General features: G+C 41.0%; 1 protein-coding gene and 1 long non-coding RNA gene across 2 annotated transcripts in view; one reads left to right on the top strand and one right to left on the bottom strand.

Annotated features, from left to right (window-relative positions):
* Positions 1 to 16,008, top strand: part of LOC117493328 — an 81,646-nt gene that overhangs the window by 56,606 nt on the left and 9,032 nt on the right. The gene's annotated exons all lie outside the window — the stretch shown is intronic.
* The window catches only part of ngfra (nerve growth factor receptor a (TNFR superfamily, member 16)), a 29,630-nt gene continuing 21,355 nt past the window's right edge, over positions 7,734 to 16,008 (bottom strand). The window contains exon 6 of the mRNA XM_034143836.1: positions 7,734 to 11,237. Coding sequence (XP_033999727.1) covers positions 11,185 to 11,237 — 53 coding nt within the window. The 3' untranslated portion in view covers positions 7,734 to 11,184. The remainder of the gene's footprint in view (positions 11,238 to 16,008) is intronic.

The following is a 16,008-nucleotide window of genomic DNA, read 5'->3' as shown; positions in this document are numbered from 1 at the left end:
TCAGACTCTCCTGTCATCCCTCCCCCTAAATTAGTTGCTGTCAGACACTCGCACTGTGCCGCTGATTGATGACCTCATCTGGGAGTTAACATGACACACTTTGTGTCAACTTCTCAGACTGCTGTGCTCACGCTCGGCATTGTCCTTTTTACTCGATACCTTGAACCATTCATTACTTTACAGCTTATTGTTACCAGATCTCTCAAAACCTCGACCCTCGGCCACGCAGCATGTGGCGACCAGACAAAGACACTTAACTCTTTTGGCCAAGTAATGGGTTATAATGCTGTCAAATGCCGAGTTGTGGTCGGACACACCCACATCCTCATATTGTTGATGAAGCTGCAGAGCTCTGATTGATGACTGTGTTCACACCGGTGTTCTGGAGTTCATTTACAGTACGGAGGTGTCTTCTTAGTGAAACCTCTCGTTTCCTGCAGAGACACTGGGTGACGTATGGAGATGTTTCCACCAATTCTTAAAACAGTTTTTATCTGAACTTTGTATCGTCTACTTTCTCCCTGTAATGGATCCTGAAGTCTCTCTTTGTTTGAATTACCACTTTATCCCTCGTTAAGAAGAGTCAGCAAATAGAGGTCGGTCAGCAGAGGATTCTAGTGGGAAAATAAAGCTTTTTTTATGGCAATATGTTGATGTGCTGTGAAATCCAGCATTGTTTCAGCATAGCTTTTCCGAACAATTAAAGCCACTGTGGTCGCTGTGTGGTTTTCTACGAGAGAGGTAATTATCCATTAGACCTGTCAGATATCCTCTGGATGGTCAGCTGAAGTGCATGTCTGGGATTTCTGCTTTTCCTGGAAGTCAACTAATGACAGGTAATGAGCTCTCATACATGACCTATGAGATGGTAAGAAGTAACTAGAACTCTGAATCACTTCACCCTACTTAAGTGGTTTTATATGAATCAATAAACTGTATGCACAATATTGTAAATGAAATGTACAGTGTTTGTCAATCTTACTATATATTAGGGTTGAATTGTATTCCATGTTTTCCAACAAAGCCGCAGTAGTTTCTCAGTTCTGTATCATTATATTTCCATGTCAACATTCTGCACATCACAGCCATGTCAATACCTTGACATTGGCATTTAGCCTGCTATAGTTGGGTGGGTAATTGAAGTCAGATTTGCACGATAGGTATCAAATGTTGGGATGGCACCAAATCTGGCAGCTGGCAAAGGTTCATAGTTAGTTTTGTCATTTTGAAATGTATAGCTATATTTGTATTTCACTTGGCGGTTTCAGGTATTAAACATTTGTAGAGGGAGGCAAGTTGCTGTACTGTAGGCCTTCTTCTATTCTCTGCCTTTATAGATGCTGACATCTCCCATATAGTGTTTGTTCGGGGAGCGGGGCTTCCTTCCACAGCGAAGCAGCTGTACTTTATTGTCTCAGTGTAATAGTCTCTGTCCTAACACATGCAGGAGATAATGCTTTATGATTTGAAACTGATTTCCAGGTCCATTTGCCGGCCTGAGGTGTGCTGTGGAGCAGAGCGTGCTGCCTGCTTACTGTCACCCAGGCAGCTCAGAGCAGATGCATCAGGACGTGCCGTGGGTACCCAGTATCTCCGGTCCGTGGAGAAACGCTCCATAGCAACACTACTCCTCGCCAGCTGCCGTTTATCTTTTTTATCTCCAAAAGCAACCCCTCCTCTCTCCCTCTTATCATGCACTCCTGCATATTAAATACTATTTATTTATCAGAAACGCGCTAGTTGCAGACTAGCCCACATATCTTCTTCACCCACCTACTGGGGAAACACACAGGGGATCCCACCTATCTATCTATGTATGCATGTGGACATTTAGTATTCATGTTGCATAGATCTAAAAGCCTCTGGGCACTGCAGCTGTAACAGCAGCAGCGGAGGCAAAATGCAAGAGAAAAATCTGTATTGTTGTTGACAGATAAATAGAGTCCATTGCAAGGTGAGAATGGCAGAGTAATGAGGAAAACCTGATTGTAACGTTTCCGCTTGAAAGTCGCATTCTGTTTGTCCCTCAGTCAGTGAATGTTTTGCTAAGAGGAGTTCTGTAAGTAGAAGTTAGACTGCTTTCGCTGTTAGACATGTAAGTGATATCAACAATGCACAGTGAAGCTCAGACCAGTGTAAGATCACTTTACCTTGCCCTGTTTTTCTGTATATCATCCAACTGGTGTGATGCCTGTGATCAGCCTCAATAGCCTGAGGTAGGTTTTGTGGTGGATCCGGCTGTCAGTATGAAGGGGAAAGGCTTAATTTGTCTCTGCAAGTGCTTACAAACTGTATGTTTGCATGTAAGGGTGTGCGAGCTGTTTATCTGTTTGTTGTATACAAACTCCAATCAGGAGGACAAGCCAATATGATTAGAGAGGAGAAATCCTGCCCTGTCTTGTAATCAAAACAGAGAAGGTGTGTATCACAAACATAACACAGTGTGTGTGTGTTCTGTCTGCTTTCTATTAAAACTGGTCTCAACATTGAGAAAAGCTGCAAGGAAAAAACAAACTTTATTTGCAGCTCTTAATAGTAGTAGTGGTTTAATGTTTAATTTTCCCACCCATGAGTGTCACAGATAAACATATAGTGTAACACTGTTATTGTGGTTTGTGTGAATACTTCTCCATACTACTCCACTACTCCGTAACAAAGACACAGTTATAGGTTTGTTGCATCATCAGTTGGGTGTATGAAGTCAAGCGCAGTTTATTTGGATTTTCTCAGTTATATACAATGACTCAATACAAGCTCACCACAGCAGAGGTTCCCCACCCTGACCCCTAAACCCCTGTCTAAAAGGAAAACATTGCAGTTTATATAATTAGCAAAAATGATTGTAATCAAACAAAAGGATAAGTATATAAACCCAATACTTACTAAGTGAATCCAGAATTAAGAATTCCAGCAAAGCAAGTCAAAGGAACAGTAAACAAGGTTTACTGACATGACTGAAAGCTGCTGAGTTCTGCCTGTTTGTAGCAAAGACCACAAGTTTATTCACGTTGGGTTACTATTTCCAAATGTAAGTTATTGAAAAGATTCCTTGGTTCGCTCTCTTACTCTTCCAGTTGTCCGTGTCCATGTGTTGTAAGTAGATACACATGAGGGAAAGACAAGGATGGATAGCCAAATGTGTCAGTATCAACTGGGTTGAGGCGGAATGTATTCCCCCTTTAGAAGTATTTGCTATTCCTGCATAAATACTTTAGTACAAAGACAGCATTTTATGATGTGCTCCTCATTCTCAACTTCACACACCTTAGCCGTGCAAAGCGCTACACGTCAAGAAAATGTGGGTTTCTGTGCAGCGGCGGACTGGGACTACAAATCAGCCCGGGACTCTCGACCGGCCCACCTCGGTACCGCAAGTAATCACCGCTAGTAAATTGTCAACGGGGGGGGGGGGGGTGCTAGTGACTTATCCAACCGGCCCACATCGTCCGATCGGTCCACTTCAGTACCGGGATTCGTCCCGAACGTCCCGATGGCCAGCCCGCCCCTGTTTCTGTGTCATGTGCAAGGAGAATGCAATATACTTCATAAAGAGCTACCTCCTCAGCTACACTGTCCGCATTTATGTGCAGTACTATTGTTTTTTGTCCTCAACATATCCGTTTAATTTCTTTAGACTGGCACAAACGTCCTCTTGAACTTAAGGACGGATGAACTGATTTGAATGTTGTGGTCAAATGTCTTAATTACATCACAAAAAATAATGTTCTAATTACAAAAATTCACACAAATCTCTAATGGGATTAAATGACAAAGTAATGATATTTTGGACCGACATGTAACGAGTGGTTGATAGTCTATATTAGTAACTTTTTTTCTATTTTTCACATATCTGCACTGCCTTTCTTTCCAATGTGGGTTACACTATAGTCCCATTTTTAGCTTTCTCTCTGTTGAACTGAGATTATTCATCTCTATCCTGATACGAGGCGACAGTCATGTAATGGATGTGGGCAAACTGAATCCCACTGAGTCTCACTCTAACGTTTCATTAGTCAACTACGTTGTCCACACTGTTGCTTTATAGCAGAGCAGGAAATAAGCGATGCCGATCTATGCATGACAATCCTTTGAGTTGCTGAACAGAAGCATACAAGACTTTTTACTGTCTCCTAAACAAAAAAAGAATAATTTAACTGTGGAAGAAAGATGTTTATTTAAGAAGTAATTTATCTGGTTGAATACCTGTCATTAAAGTAGCCACACTTTATACAGTGAACCTGATTTTATGTTTACCTTTCCTAGTGGTCTGTATACATATGGATTTGATTCATGGATTTGTACGGAGCATGAGATATATGTGGAACTGTGTAGTACCTTGAGGGTCATATTTCTAGACAAAGACAAAACACTCTCTCTTCTCTTTAACTCTATTTCCAGCTGACATGCCTTAGAGGTCCCACAGCAACAAGTGCAACGTGATAAATTAGAACAAGTCTGACTGATGAGGGTTTGTGGTAGGGTGTGTTTAACTTGGTTATTCACCAGAGTGAGGTGTTACAGGATGGGGCTCCCACAGCTGGCCACCATCACTCTCAAGTCTCATTCCACAGCTCCAGTTGTATCTTTTTGGACTCTTGTTTCTATGTCTTTTAACATAAAACTAACGTAGTTGTGACATGGTGGTCCCTTTCCTACTACGTGGGATGCAGGCAGATAGGAGAGGCCAGGGTGGGACTGGTTGATTTGCTGCTGTGCCGGATGGTTTCCTCATGTGTCCCATGTTCTGGAGCTGGTATCCAGGCCTGCAGCCAGCTCTCCCTGTAGAGACCTGTTTGAAAACACTGATAAAACGGAAATGCTACATCAAAAAAGAGATCTTAGTATGGCCCCATGTTTCCACTTTGTTGTGTGTGTGTTTTATTCCTTGGTGTCTTGTATATTTATTTGTCAGGTGTTTCGACATCACAATAAGGAGCACATTGAAAGACAGATTCAAATCTTTTTCCACGGTGAGGAAAGACCCCATTTTCCAAAAATATCCACCAGCTCACATTGTGTGCAGATGTGGATCGACTGACTGAGCTCAGAACAGATGTGTGTACGTGTTTCTGCATCGTGTTTTCACTCCCTCCTGCTCTGATTGTGCTTGGAGTTTAAGATGAGATATGTAGTGTTTTATGTTTAAAAAATGAGAGCCACATTTTCCATAAATCCTGGTGCGTCCTGTCTCAGGGGACATAACTATGTCTCCCTCCTTCCTGTTATCCCTTCAGCTACAGTATTTTAGAAACTAGCCCATGCATCTGACAATTCAGCAAAAATCTGGTTTTAAGTGGCAAATACGGCATAGAGTCCAATGTAATCGCTCTTGGTGAATACTTAACATATTTTCATTTAAGGCAAGATGCTATCCACCAGGAAGAGGTTACACAGTGTGATTATACAACATCCTCTTTGCACAACAGGAAAAAGCTTTATCAGATAAATATGTAAATTGCAGGCTTTTGAACATTGACTTTTGATGTTGTTTTTATGGAGAGGACGGTCTCTTTTTGTGCTTTGAGTTGCATACAGCTGTAATTTTCTATAAAGTGACCAGCAAAAAATGTCAACATTTGAACTTTTGTATTTGACATTGAAAAGCACTTTTTTGTGCTGTAAAACATCAGACACATAGTTGCATTGTGTACATGTCAGTGCAGGTGCTGATGCAGGCTGTTAACCCTCTTGGTAAAACACAAGTTACTTCAACTCTGCTAGTGTCTTCGCTAAATCCAGCAAAGCGATTGCATTTGGTTGCTATTAAAACCATCTATTAACAAAGGTGTGCTACAACAACACGACTGACATATTTTAAAGCTGAAGGTGTCGTTTCTTTGTGAGTCGTGTCGTTTCTTTGTGAGTCGTGTCGTTTCTTTGTGAGTCGTGTCGTGTTTGAGTTTTATCGCCTGAGCATATTTAAATGTGTCTTTGCTTTCCTACAATGGGCATGTCTGTTTCCTTTTATCTTTTTAAGACTTCTTTTTTTTCTTCTGTCATTTCAGCTGACTTGCAGTCTTGATTAATCTTGACATAGTGAAAAACGCAGTTTGATTAGTGTCTCCATATAAGTGCTCCCTGCTGATCGAATGAAAATTCTGCAGTCTATCTGTCACCTCCATCTCAGCGGTTTGCTGCATTATGGTCCTCATATTGAAACCAGTCAAAGAGAAACTGAACAGAAAGCTTGAACACTCCTGATTTTGTTTAGATTTTCCAGATACACTTGTCTTTGAAATCACTGAAGTGAATGGGAAATGCTGTTGTTGAAACTGAAATGTTTTCCCCCAAAACTGCAGCAACTACATACATTAGTGCACTTATATACTAACAAAGGACTGGCTTATCTAAAGCCAGTTGAGTAGCACTTGAAATGTTTTGGCTCCATGAAACCTGATGTACTTGTTCTGTTTTCTTCAAGTTTGTATCTTCCTGGTCGAATGTACTTATTGTAAGTTGCTTTGGATAAAAGCGTCAGCTAAATGCAATGTAATGTAATGTAGTGCTGTAGCTGGTGTCTTCCCTCTTCGTATGTCCCTTCTGTTTCTGTGGAGCATTGTATCGCTGAAGATTCATCTCTGACACGTAGCAGGAAGTTAGACCCCGCTGCTCCCCAGAATGTTTAAGTGGTGATAAGACTGCAGGAAACCACACTCTGGGTCCAATGGACACACACATGTGGTCTTGCTTTTTACTGCGGTCTGGCTGCCGCGCCATACTTTCTGGTTACAGCCTTTTATTTTCATGTGCTTAAGGTAATTTTCACAAATGCTGTTGGGTGTTTTGTGAAAATGGGCGTAAAAAACTAAAAGGGCATTTTTTGAGCCTACTGTAACATGAAGTCTGTGGGTAACTTATTGTGGACAGTCCTTGAAAGATTTAAGGTCTGTACAGTCAATCGTGGGAACATTTTTGAACACATTCAGATGTTTTTCTTTCCCAGTAATAGCTCACTGAGGTTTCTTTGCCCATTTAAAGATGTCTTTATGTATCTTACAACATTATTCAATGAAGGAAGAGTTTTGGGGAAAAGGCTTAAATGCTTTAAGTAATAATACCACTCTCATTTTTGTACAGTATATAGGAAACTTACTCCAGCAGGCAGTTTAGCATTAAGAATGGACATCTGGGAAATGACTGACCTTCGTCTCTCCAAAGGAAACAAAACCAGTCTAAAAAATATCGAATTTAGTGTGAAACCACTCAAAATGTTGTTTTTACTCTTTGTTATTTTTTTACTTAAATACGAGATGGTATCTGTTCATTTGTTCATTTTAGTGTTGCACGTACGCTTGGCTAGCTGTTTCCCCCCGTTTATGTTTTTTATGCTAATCTTAAACCTGCTGTTGGCTGTAGTTTCATATTTACCCAACATACAATGCAGCTTTGCCAAAACCTAACTACACTTCAGCATAAGTACTCACATGGCGAGTAGTGCACATGTACAAGTGTGAATGTTTAACAATAATAAGTAATTGGATACCATTTTGAATAGTTTTGAAAAGTAAAAATACATGATCTTGGGAAGTTGTGAGCACACATGAGACTTGTTTTATGGGTCATTCTGAATGATTTGTGAGAGTTTGGAATTCGGGACTTTTAATATGATGGCTTTCTTCAAGATAACACTTGGTCGGTGACTAATATGCAAGTTATCATTTTGGGAAGTATTACCTTGAATTTTAACATTGCTAGTCTAAGATCAGCTCCAAAGACACACTTGACACATTATGCAATGACATCTCTGTTTAATGTATTATAGATGGTCACTTCATTTGCACACATTTTCTGTTTTTTACATTTTATAGTGTATTTTTGTATCTTGTATCAACTCTAAAAATTCACATTTACACAATGCATTTTACATTAGTAGGTAAGTACATGTGACATTCAGCTTTTTTGGGAGCAGGTCCTGATCTATCTGTATAAAGTTTGTAACAATATCACATAGTCACAGTGAACCTCTCCACAGGATTCATGTTACGGCACATTACATGTCTCTGCCTCTGAAATGGAGGTACATGATGAAACGTACTGTACATGCAAAAACCTTGCACAGTAGAGCTGATTTCTATTGACTAATAGCATACGTGAGTTTTAGAGCAAGTCTCAGGTGACATGTATAGGTTTTTGTAATGCTACATGACCCTATTAGTTGCCAGTATCTACAGTATAGCATGTTAAAATACAGTATGTCTTCATTGGCAACCTATAGTGTACTGTAAGTCTCTCTCTATTGGTGCCAGGTTTATACAGTTTGCTTGAGTCTCCAAAGTTCCACTGATTTCTTTTTACTAAAAACCGCCATAAGCTCTAAAAATATCGAAGAAATACAAACAAAAGAATATGCAAATAAAACTTCCAAACTTAAAGACACCTGACACTGTACACAGGCACTTGAACTGTGGTACACTCTTTGAGTGCATTCATATTACATCTAATAAGTGCTACAAAATAACTGTTAAAAAAATACTGACTCCAAAAAGTGTAATACTATTTATAATAAAAAAATAAAACGGAAAACAAATGTACAACTACAGATCAAGGGCAAACTTAAACCTTATTTTTGAATGTGTCTTGCATATTTCTGTTTATATTCAGGGTTTACATTCTTACATTGTGTGTCTCACTTCACAAGCTGCAGGAGAAAGAGAATATGTTGGTTCAGGGTGGATGAGTGCGCTGCTCGAGGGTCGATTGTGTCTCGGGGGGAGACGGAGTCGAGGAGTCTCTTTTTTTAAATCAACACTCATACTGTAACAGCGTCTGCTTTAATGTCACTGCCACAGCGAGGACCGGGATGAATCACGCCGACTCACTCAGTCGAGGAGTGAATCATACACTGTCGCTCTGGATGTGTGTGGTCACACGTCCACAACGCGTGCCCACGTAAACTCAGGAGCTGTGAGCAAAGAACAGTCTTATGTGTCTCCATTCAGAATGCTCCAGTGGTACAAGATGAATCACAAGTGAAGAGATCATAAACTTCATTTGAGATGACCTTGACCATGTGACTGATCCATGGAGCGCCATACCGGATGTAATGACTCACTTTCTCTGTTTTCCTCACATTTCTTTCATATCTATTGCTCACTAAACTCTACATGCTTTGCTGACAAGTAAACACATCTTATTTCTCCTTTAAAGAAATAGATCTTACACGTATTCTGGTATTTAGAGTTTCATGAGTTTTCATGAGGAGATTGATAACTTTCAGGTATTTGTCTTATCCAAATTTGAGAAAGACAGGGAATAAACTACCTTCTTTAAATGTATCCGTGTTTTAATCATTTGAATCATTAGTATACTGTATCACCCCGTGTCTTACTCCATGTTTTTCAACACAACAGCTGCTTTACATCTACAAGTTAGGTATAGGAATCATCTAGAGATCTTTTGATCATATTTAGTCACACCACAACAGGAGGGACCCTGAGAAAGTATTTTCCCCTGTAGGAATGAAAGCAGTGCAGTCAAACTGAGCTACAGTATACTTCCTTTACATTATATCTATGGTGACTGCTTTTACAGTTACTGCAAGCAGCAAGAGGAAGGCAGGATAAAAGTGTTCCTGTTTGATAAAAGGTGCCACCCTGCCGCGCAGCTAAGTGCTTTTATATCCCCATGGTGATAAAGTAAATGTCAGCGGCCTCGGACTTGGATAAGGGATCTGTAATGTCATGTTGAAGCTTCAAAGAGGGCCGTGTTGCCCCTCTGCTGTCCCCAGCGTTAATCCCAATGGGAAGTGGCCGAGCCAAGCCGAGGGTAAATGAAGCTGAAACCCTGAGGTAATTACTACCTGCCTGTCAGGACGTCTCTCTAATAGGCCCTGTGTTGATGTGAGCACGATCGCTGCAGATGCATTAGCACCTAACACTGTTTATCAGGCTCTATCACGCAGACAGAGCTGTACACAAGACTGTAAAAGTGAGTGTGTGGACGTCAGTGGTTTAAGTGAGCTAAGAGGATAGTGAACTGAGTTTGCCTCTGAGGGGTGTCCCAATTTGACTCAGTAGGCGTGAAGAATGACAGATGGGATTCCTTCTTGCACATTCAAGTCCCAATTTCATTTAAGCATCTGTTTAATAATTCGCTCTTTACTCTGGGTCAGTGATGACAGCAGACATCATCGCAGTGAGGAGATGTTTCTTTAAAGTTGTCAGGCTCCATGGAGGAGCACGGAGGCACCCTGCTGAATCAGCCGTGTAACTCAAGCCACAGAATCAAAAGAAATATACCACAAACATCGGGGCGTGTTACATTATGAGCATGAAATGAATGAAACACAATCCCTGTGTCACTCTGAAGTGGTCTATTTCAAGGACAGGAAGAAGCTCGCAGAGGAAAAATAGTTGATTACTGAGCAGATGGCCTTTCTTCCCAAATATGATTCACCTACATCAGTCGGTGCAGACGGTCTCAAACAATGATGCAATTCTAAGACAACATGCCATGAAAGATGTCTGTGGTTAAATGACACAAGGACAAGGAACTTCAAAAGAAGTATTGAGTGACTCACATCCCCCGTTTCCTTCCCCCTGCTGCTTCGTGTATCGCAGATGATGGCGGGTGTTTAATAGAGTGAATCCTATTGAGAGACTGGATTATCTGAGACTGGGACGCCACAGAGGAAGATGTGAGAGGAAAAAGGCCGCTCACTGAGGAAGAAGGCCTCTTTGATGCACAAGAAAAAAGAAAGAGGAGATAATGGTAAACCTTTCAGCCTATTTACTTTTCAGGCACATACAGTATGTTTCATGGCTAGTGATTGTGGAATTAGGGGAAAATGTCAAGCTTAAGAAGGGGCTGAGGAGACTACATTGGCAGTTAGTGAGAATTATGTCAATATTAGATACGGGAATAGTCAGATAATAGAAGATGCACTGGCATATATCTATGATTATGTATCTGCAGTGACGTTGTTTAGATAGTGGTTGATATTGCCGTGCAGGTTGTGTCCAGGCACACACTGATTGGTAGAGTTGGACTCTATATGTAGGGATGAAGAGTCCGACAGTCGCCCATAGGTGCTAGGAGATCCATTCAAGTCGAGTCTTTACTCTGTGGCCACTTCACATATGAATCAGAGCCAGTTTTATATTCCCATGTGGCCCCTGCTGCTTTCCGTTTGGTCCAAAGTTCAAGTCCCCCACTCTCTTCTCCCTGGCTTCGTCCTCCTCTTCCTCAGACTCCAGGTGGAGGTGTGTCAAGCTGCGCGCCGCCGTCCACCCTCACAACTGTGGAGAGAATGTTAAAAGAAAAATGTCAGGCTCTTGGTGCGGACACAGGACATTTGTGGTGATATTTAAATTAGCAGTCGTTAGGGGGAATAACCCAGTACCAAGTAGGATCCAAACTACTCCAGTCAAACAATATCTGCATTCAATCCAAGATTTAAAAAAAAAAGCCAATCACCAAAAGTGTGACTAGCCCTCTACAGCAGCAGCTACAACCCATAGAGTCTGTGGTGTGGTGTAGTCGAGCGTGGTTTATTTTTGAAACCCCTTGAGATAACATACTTGCATAAAACATGCAGCAGTAGAGGATGCATTATGCACAGGGTTGCGACCAGGCACTGCCGGATAGGAGGAGCATAATCTGCAGATACATCAGCCTCAAAATGCCATAGTTTAGGTGGGTAGGACCCGCAGATGTGACTTTGAGATACATCTACACACTTTCACATGCCTTGTCACGACAGTCCCTCCAGTTACCAAAGGAACACTGAGTGCACACGGCAGGTCGTGCCCAGGATCCCCCAACCCTTCCCCTGCCAAGGCTTCAAGTGATTACCACTCCAATGTAAAAAAAACAGCCTTCTTGTGTTTCCCACTCTGCGGCTGAGAAATACTTTGATTAAGGAGACCTTGATTAGGGTTGATTCCCTGGCCACAATGATAACTACCTATCCACTGAGATACTGTAAGTCCTTCTGCATGGAGAACTCTTAAACCCCCTGATAATCACACTTTTCCCTGCAGGGGGCCCTGTGGTGTCACTCACTCATCTGAACCTGTTCAACTGGAGTCATTAGCCGGATGAGGAAGGGAGACCAATGCCCTCTTTTCCCACAAACCTCTTAACCTGTTGTCAATTGAGGGAAGCCATGGAAACGCCTCGGGAATGCAGAGGCGTTTCTGAGAGGACCCCCGAGTTCGGTGGGTGTTTTCTCATCTTTATCAATGCGTCCTTGTGCCAGGGGAGTGTAGTACAAGAGGGTTTATTTTAAAGCCTTAGAAGAGGGGGATTCTTTTGTCTGCTTATAACGTCATACTCTCCCTCTGTTTCCGTTCCCTTTCCCATCTTTTTCACACATTGTCTGGTCTTAAAACAACATGGATTGCTACGTGCTGCTCTCCTCACTGTGTCTTACAACATTGATTCTGTCCAGTGACGGAAACAGTCCATAGCACTTCTCTTTGCACCTTTCTGTTCAAACGGACACTCATAGTCATTGACAGAGCAGCGGGACACTGATCCTGGCCAGTGCACAGCCATCTGTAACACACACACATTCAGTAATATAAACTGTTGCTACTGTAGCACCTGTAATTCTACCTCAATGCAAATGTTTCTGAACTGGCATTGTACTTCGTTTTTTAGAGATATTGGTGATAATAATGGCCACATGGCTGTCCAATGTTTTCAGTCGAACCTCATTCCAAAAATCAATACAAGCTGTCTTTCACTGAACCAGCTCAATATGTTCTGAAATGTGAACTCGCAGCAGCGCTTTGTTACAGACTTGTTTTTCTTCTTCTTCTTTGTTTAATCAGCACGTTCAGGGAATCCTGATTGGACACAAAGCCACGATAAAAGCTTTATAAATGTGCTGATTGGAATTACATTTTAGATTTATTTTTTATTTTTATGGTAACCACAAGAACTCCTGGGGACAACTTAACAGACATTGGGATTACTTTACTAATTTGCGAATATATTGTTTTGTTATTTGACCTATTGTTCTCTAAGGACAGAGGTTCATTGTGCAACTAATTTGATTGTTTTTCCATTTAAAGTCCATGAACACATTGTAAGTAAATAGGTCCTTGGGTACAAAAACTAAAAGACCACCACATTGCTTAGCTCATTCAAATTGCATTTACTTTAACTTATTATTACGTATTATGGGGGGAGATGATTTAAAAAAACACATTTATTTTAAACATTTGCTTGGCTGAACCTTGTGTTTTGAAAACAGATTTGAAAATCTAATTTGATTGTGGTTTTCTGTCTATTTGTCCAACGCATTGCCTCCAACAGTGTTGCACAAATCTAGAAAAAAACGATTTAAATGTATCACCTGTAAATCATCTTTGAAAACAGAAATATTGCCTACGTCTAATGTTGTTGTGACCCAACAATTATTAGTATACTTCCACATCAAGAAGAAATGTCCTTACGTGGGAGAAATGATGAGTCATCCATCCTTTATTACTGATATTGCATAGTAATTCAGTACATGACTCAGCTACATTATTAGTGCTGCGGCTGGATAATGTTACCCACAGAATGTACTGTTCAGGTCCCTCAGGCTCTTGTCCACGACTTCAAAATGCAACTCGAACTGCAGCCGCTATCGAGCCGTTGATTGCAATGCTATGATTAAGCCCCTCCCCCCAGGGTTTCTGTTTGCACGTTTTATCCGTATTTCCTTGTTGGGATTGTACTCTTTATTCTGGTTAATAATGGTCGTGGTAATCACAATTTCCAGTCAGTTTAAAGCTTGCACCCAAAGCTCTACCCTTTTATAGGTCAAAATCAGGATTTTCAACAGCAACCTTACTCCAAATGTGTTTTTTTTATTGACATTTGCCTTGAATCCATTTTGTGTAGACTGTGAGGTCAAATACAGGACAGGGATGGGCGATGTGAGTGAGGGCTTAGAGTCTTGTTTAAATTTAAAACACATTCAATATGCACAATTCAGAGGGGGAAGCAGGCAGCAAAAGAGGTAGTGAAGGGGGGGCCGGGAGGGGTGCTGCATAGATAGATGGTTCTTTTTAATGGAGATGAGCAGACAGAAATGAGGCTGACCACGCTTCAAGTAGGAGCTCTCATGACTCAGTGAGGGGAATACCCTCTCTAAATGTTGTCAGTCAAAACACGGACATTTTCATCGCTCCATTTCTCCTTTTAAGGGCTTATATGACTTGTTTCGGCTGGAGGTGTTCCCATTATTTTTAGACGGCAGTAAAATATGGTTCATTGGCATCAGGAAACCCCCTGCGATTATCGTGGATTTGTCGTGCATATTCTCACCCTCTCACGTATTTGAACAGAACCAGTCAGTTTTAGAAGAACCAGCGACTCCCAGCACTAGAGCATTTGCTGCCTTTTTAATGGCTTCCGCACCCGTAGACTCTGCTAATGCCAATTAGAACGTGCTAAACACTGGCGCTGGATCAGATTTTGAAATGCAGCCTGTATCCCGTCTCGTAACACCTGCTAATGAGCCGATCAGTTGGAGAGGCGATAGGGTTAACGGGGCAGTCATCTTCTCAATGAACCAATCCAAAGCACTTCCTCCAAAAGAAATTCCTTCTTTTCTTTTACATGCAGCCAGCTTTGCATTTGCGAAGTTGAAGAATGGAAAGAGGGACTCAAACAAAACAAAACAAAATAAGCTTTTCCCAAGCCTCATTAGAATGTAATGGGTTCCCAGTGATGAGAATTGTTCAAGGGAGGATTTATCAGTTTGTCTTGTTGGCATGTTATTATCCCCGTATAACTAATTTTTAGGCTTTACTATAAATTACAATAAGACTCTGAAAGAAACGTGTGAGATCCTTAGAGAAATTCTGGAAAGATGAATGACTGAATGAATAACAAGATCATGGCTAAACTGGAGATATCGTCTTCAGGTTAATGCCTCTCGTGTTTGTGTATAAACCGGGTATAAGCAATGGTTTCATCTCTATAAACTATTTGAGTTTAGAAGGAAGGTAGCTTGCTTTGAGGTCACATCTTATTCCTGCAGCACTTCCTTGATTCTCCAAGATATCAAATATATATTGTTAAATAATTGTATGTTCAAATGCAAATTAAGATATATTAGGAAGAGATTGTAAAGTGTGTAAAATACATGCTGACTGTAAGAAGGTCTACTAAATACTGTTTCTGTCTCTCAATGCGCTGAGAGAAGTAAACTAGGCTCATGGTCAATTGCTTTATCATAGATCAGTGAAGTGTATAAAGTTGTTTCTATCCTCCCAAGCCAGACATGATCACTCAGCTAGTCTCACACAACCTTTCAGATTGTGTCTGGCTCGCAAGACTACGTGATAAAGTTTACCCCTCAGACATACTGTACACCCAAAATACTTCATGAGTCAAAGAGGGACTAATATAGATACAGACGAGTTGTAACGGCAAATATAGATCAAACATATGCGGTTACGTACTTTCCTTATACATTACAATGTTTGAATGCGCTGTAAGCTAAGATGGTAACGTACTGTATGTCAGTGCTGGCTTCTTCTCCCTCAGATTGATTTGATTCCTTAACATCTGTGATGAAGAGGCATACAGCCAAACTCATGTACAGTACCCGCCTTATATTCATGTTACTACTAGTGCTTTAATTATAATCTACACATTCCTGCACTCTAATACATCATGTGTGTTAGATTTGTCTGCTCTGGGCAGCGAGGTGTTAGTCCTGCTCATACGTGTTATATTGGTTTTGATCCCAATCCCCAGAAATGTCTTTTGTTCTGAGGAGAAGGCTTGCACGCAGCCAGAGAACAACTTCACAGAAAGTCTCAGCAGAGGATCTTGATGTAATCAATAATGACAGCTAGAATATCAATGTATGTAGAAGGAATGTATTCACACTTGGAGAAGTGTCTTATGTTAGCTTAGAGTTTCTGTGGTGAAGTCGTGGGATAACGCCAGGATCTGATTTGCCAATAATAGCTAAATCTAAAACACTTTGTTGATTTGATGTTTTCCTTACATCAATATATACTCAATATCAATGTATGTAGCCATGTACAAACAAATACA

Source organism: Trematomus bernacchii, unplaced genomic scaffold (genome assembly GCF_902827165.1).
Source record: "Trematomus bernacchii unplaced genomic scaffold, fTreBer1.1, whole genome shotgun sequence".
NCBI classification, from domain to species: domain Eukaryota; kingdom Metazoa; phylum Chordata; class Actinopteri; order Perciformes; family Nototheniidae; genus Trematomus; species Trematomus bernacchii.
Note: the sequence above shows the minus strand (reverse complement) of the source record. Positions and strands in the feature narration are given on the sequence as shown.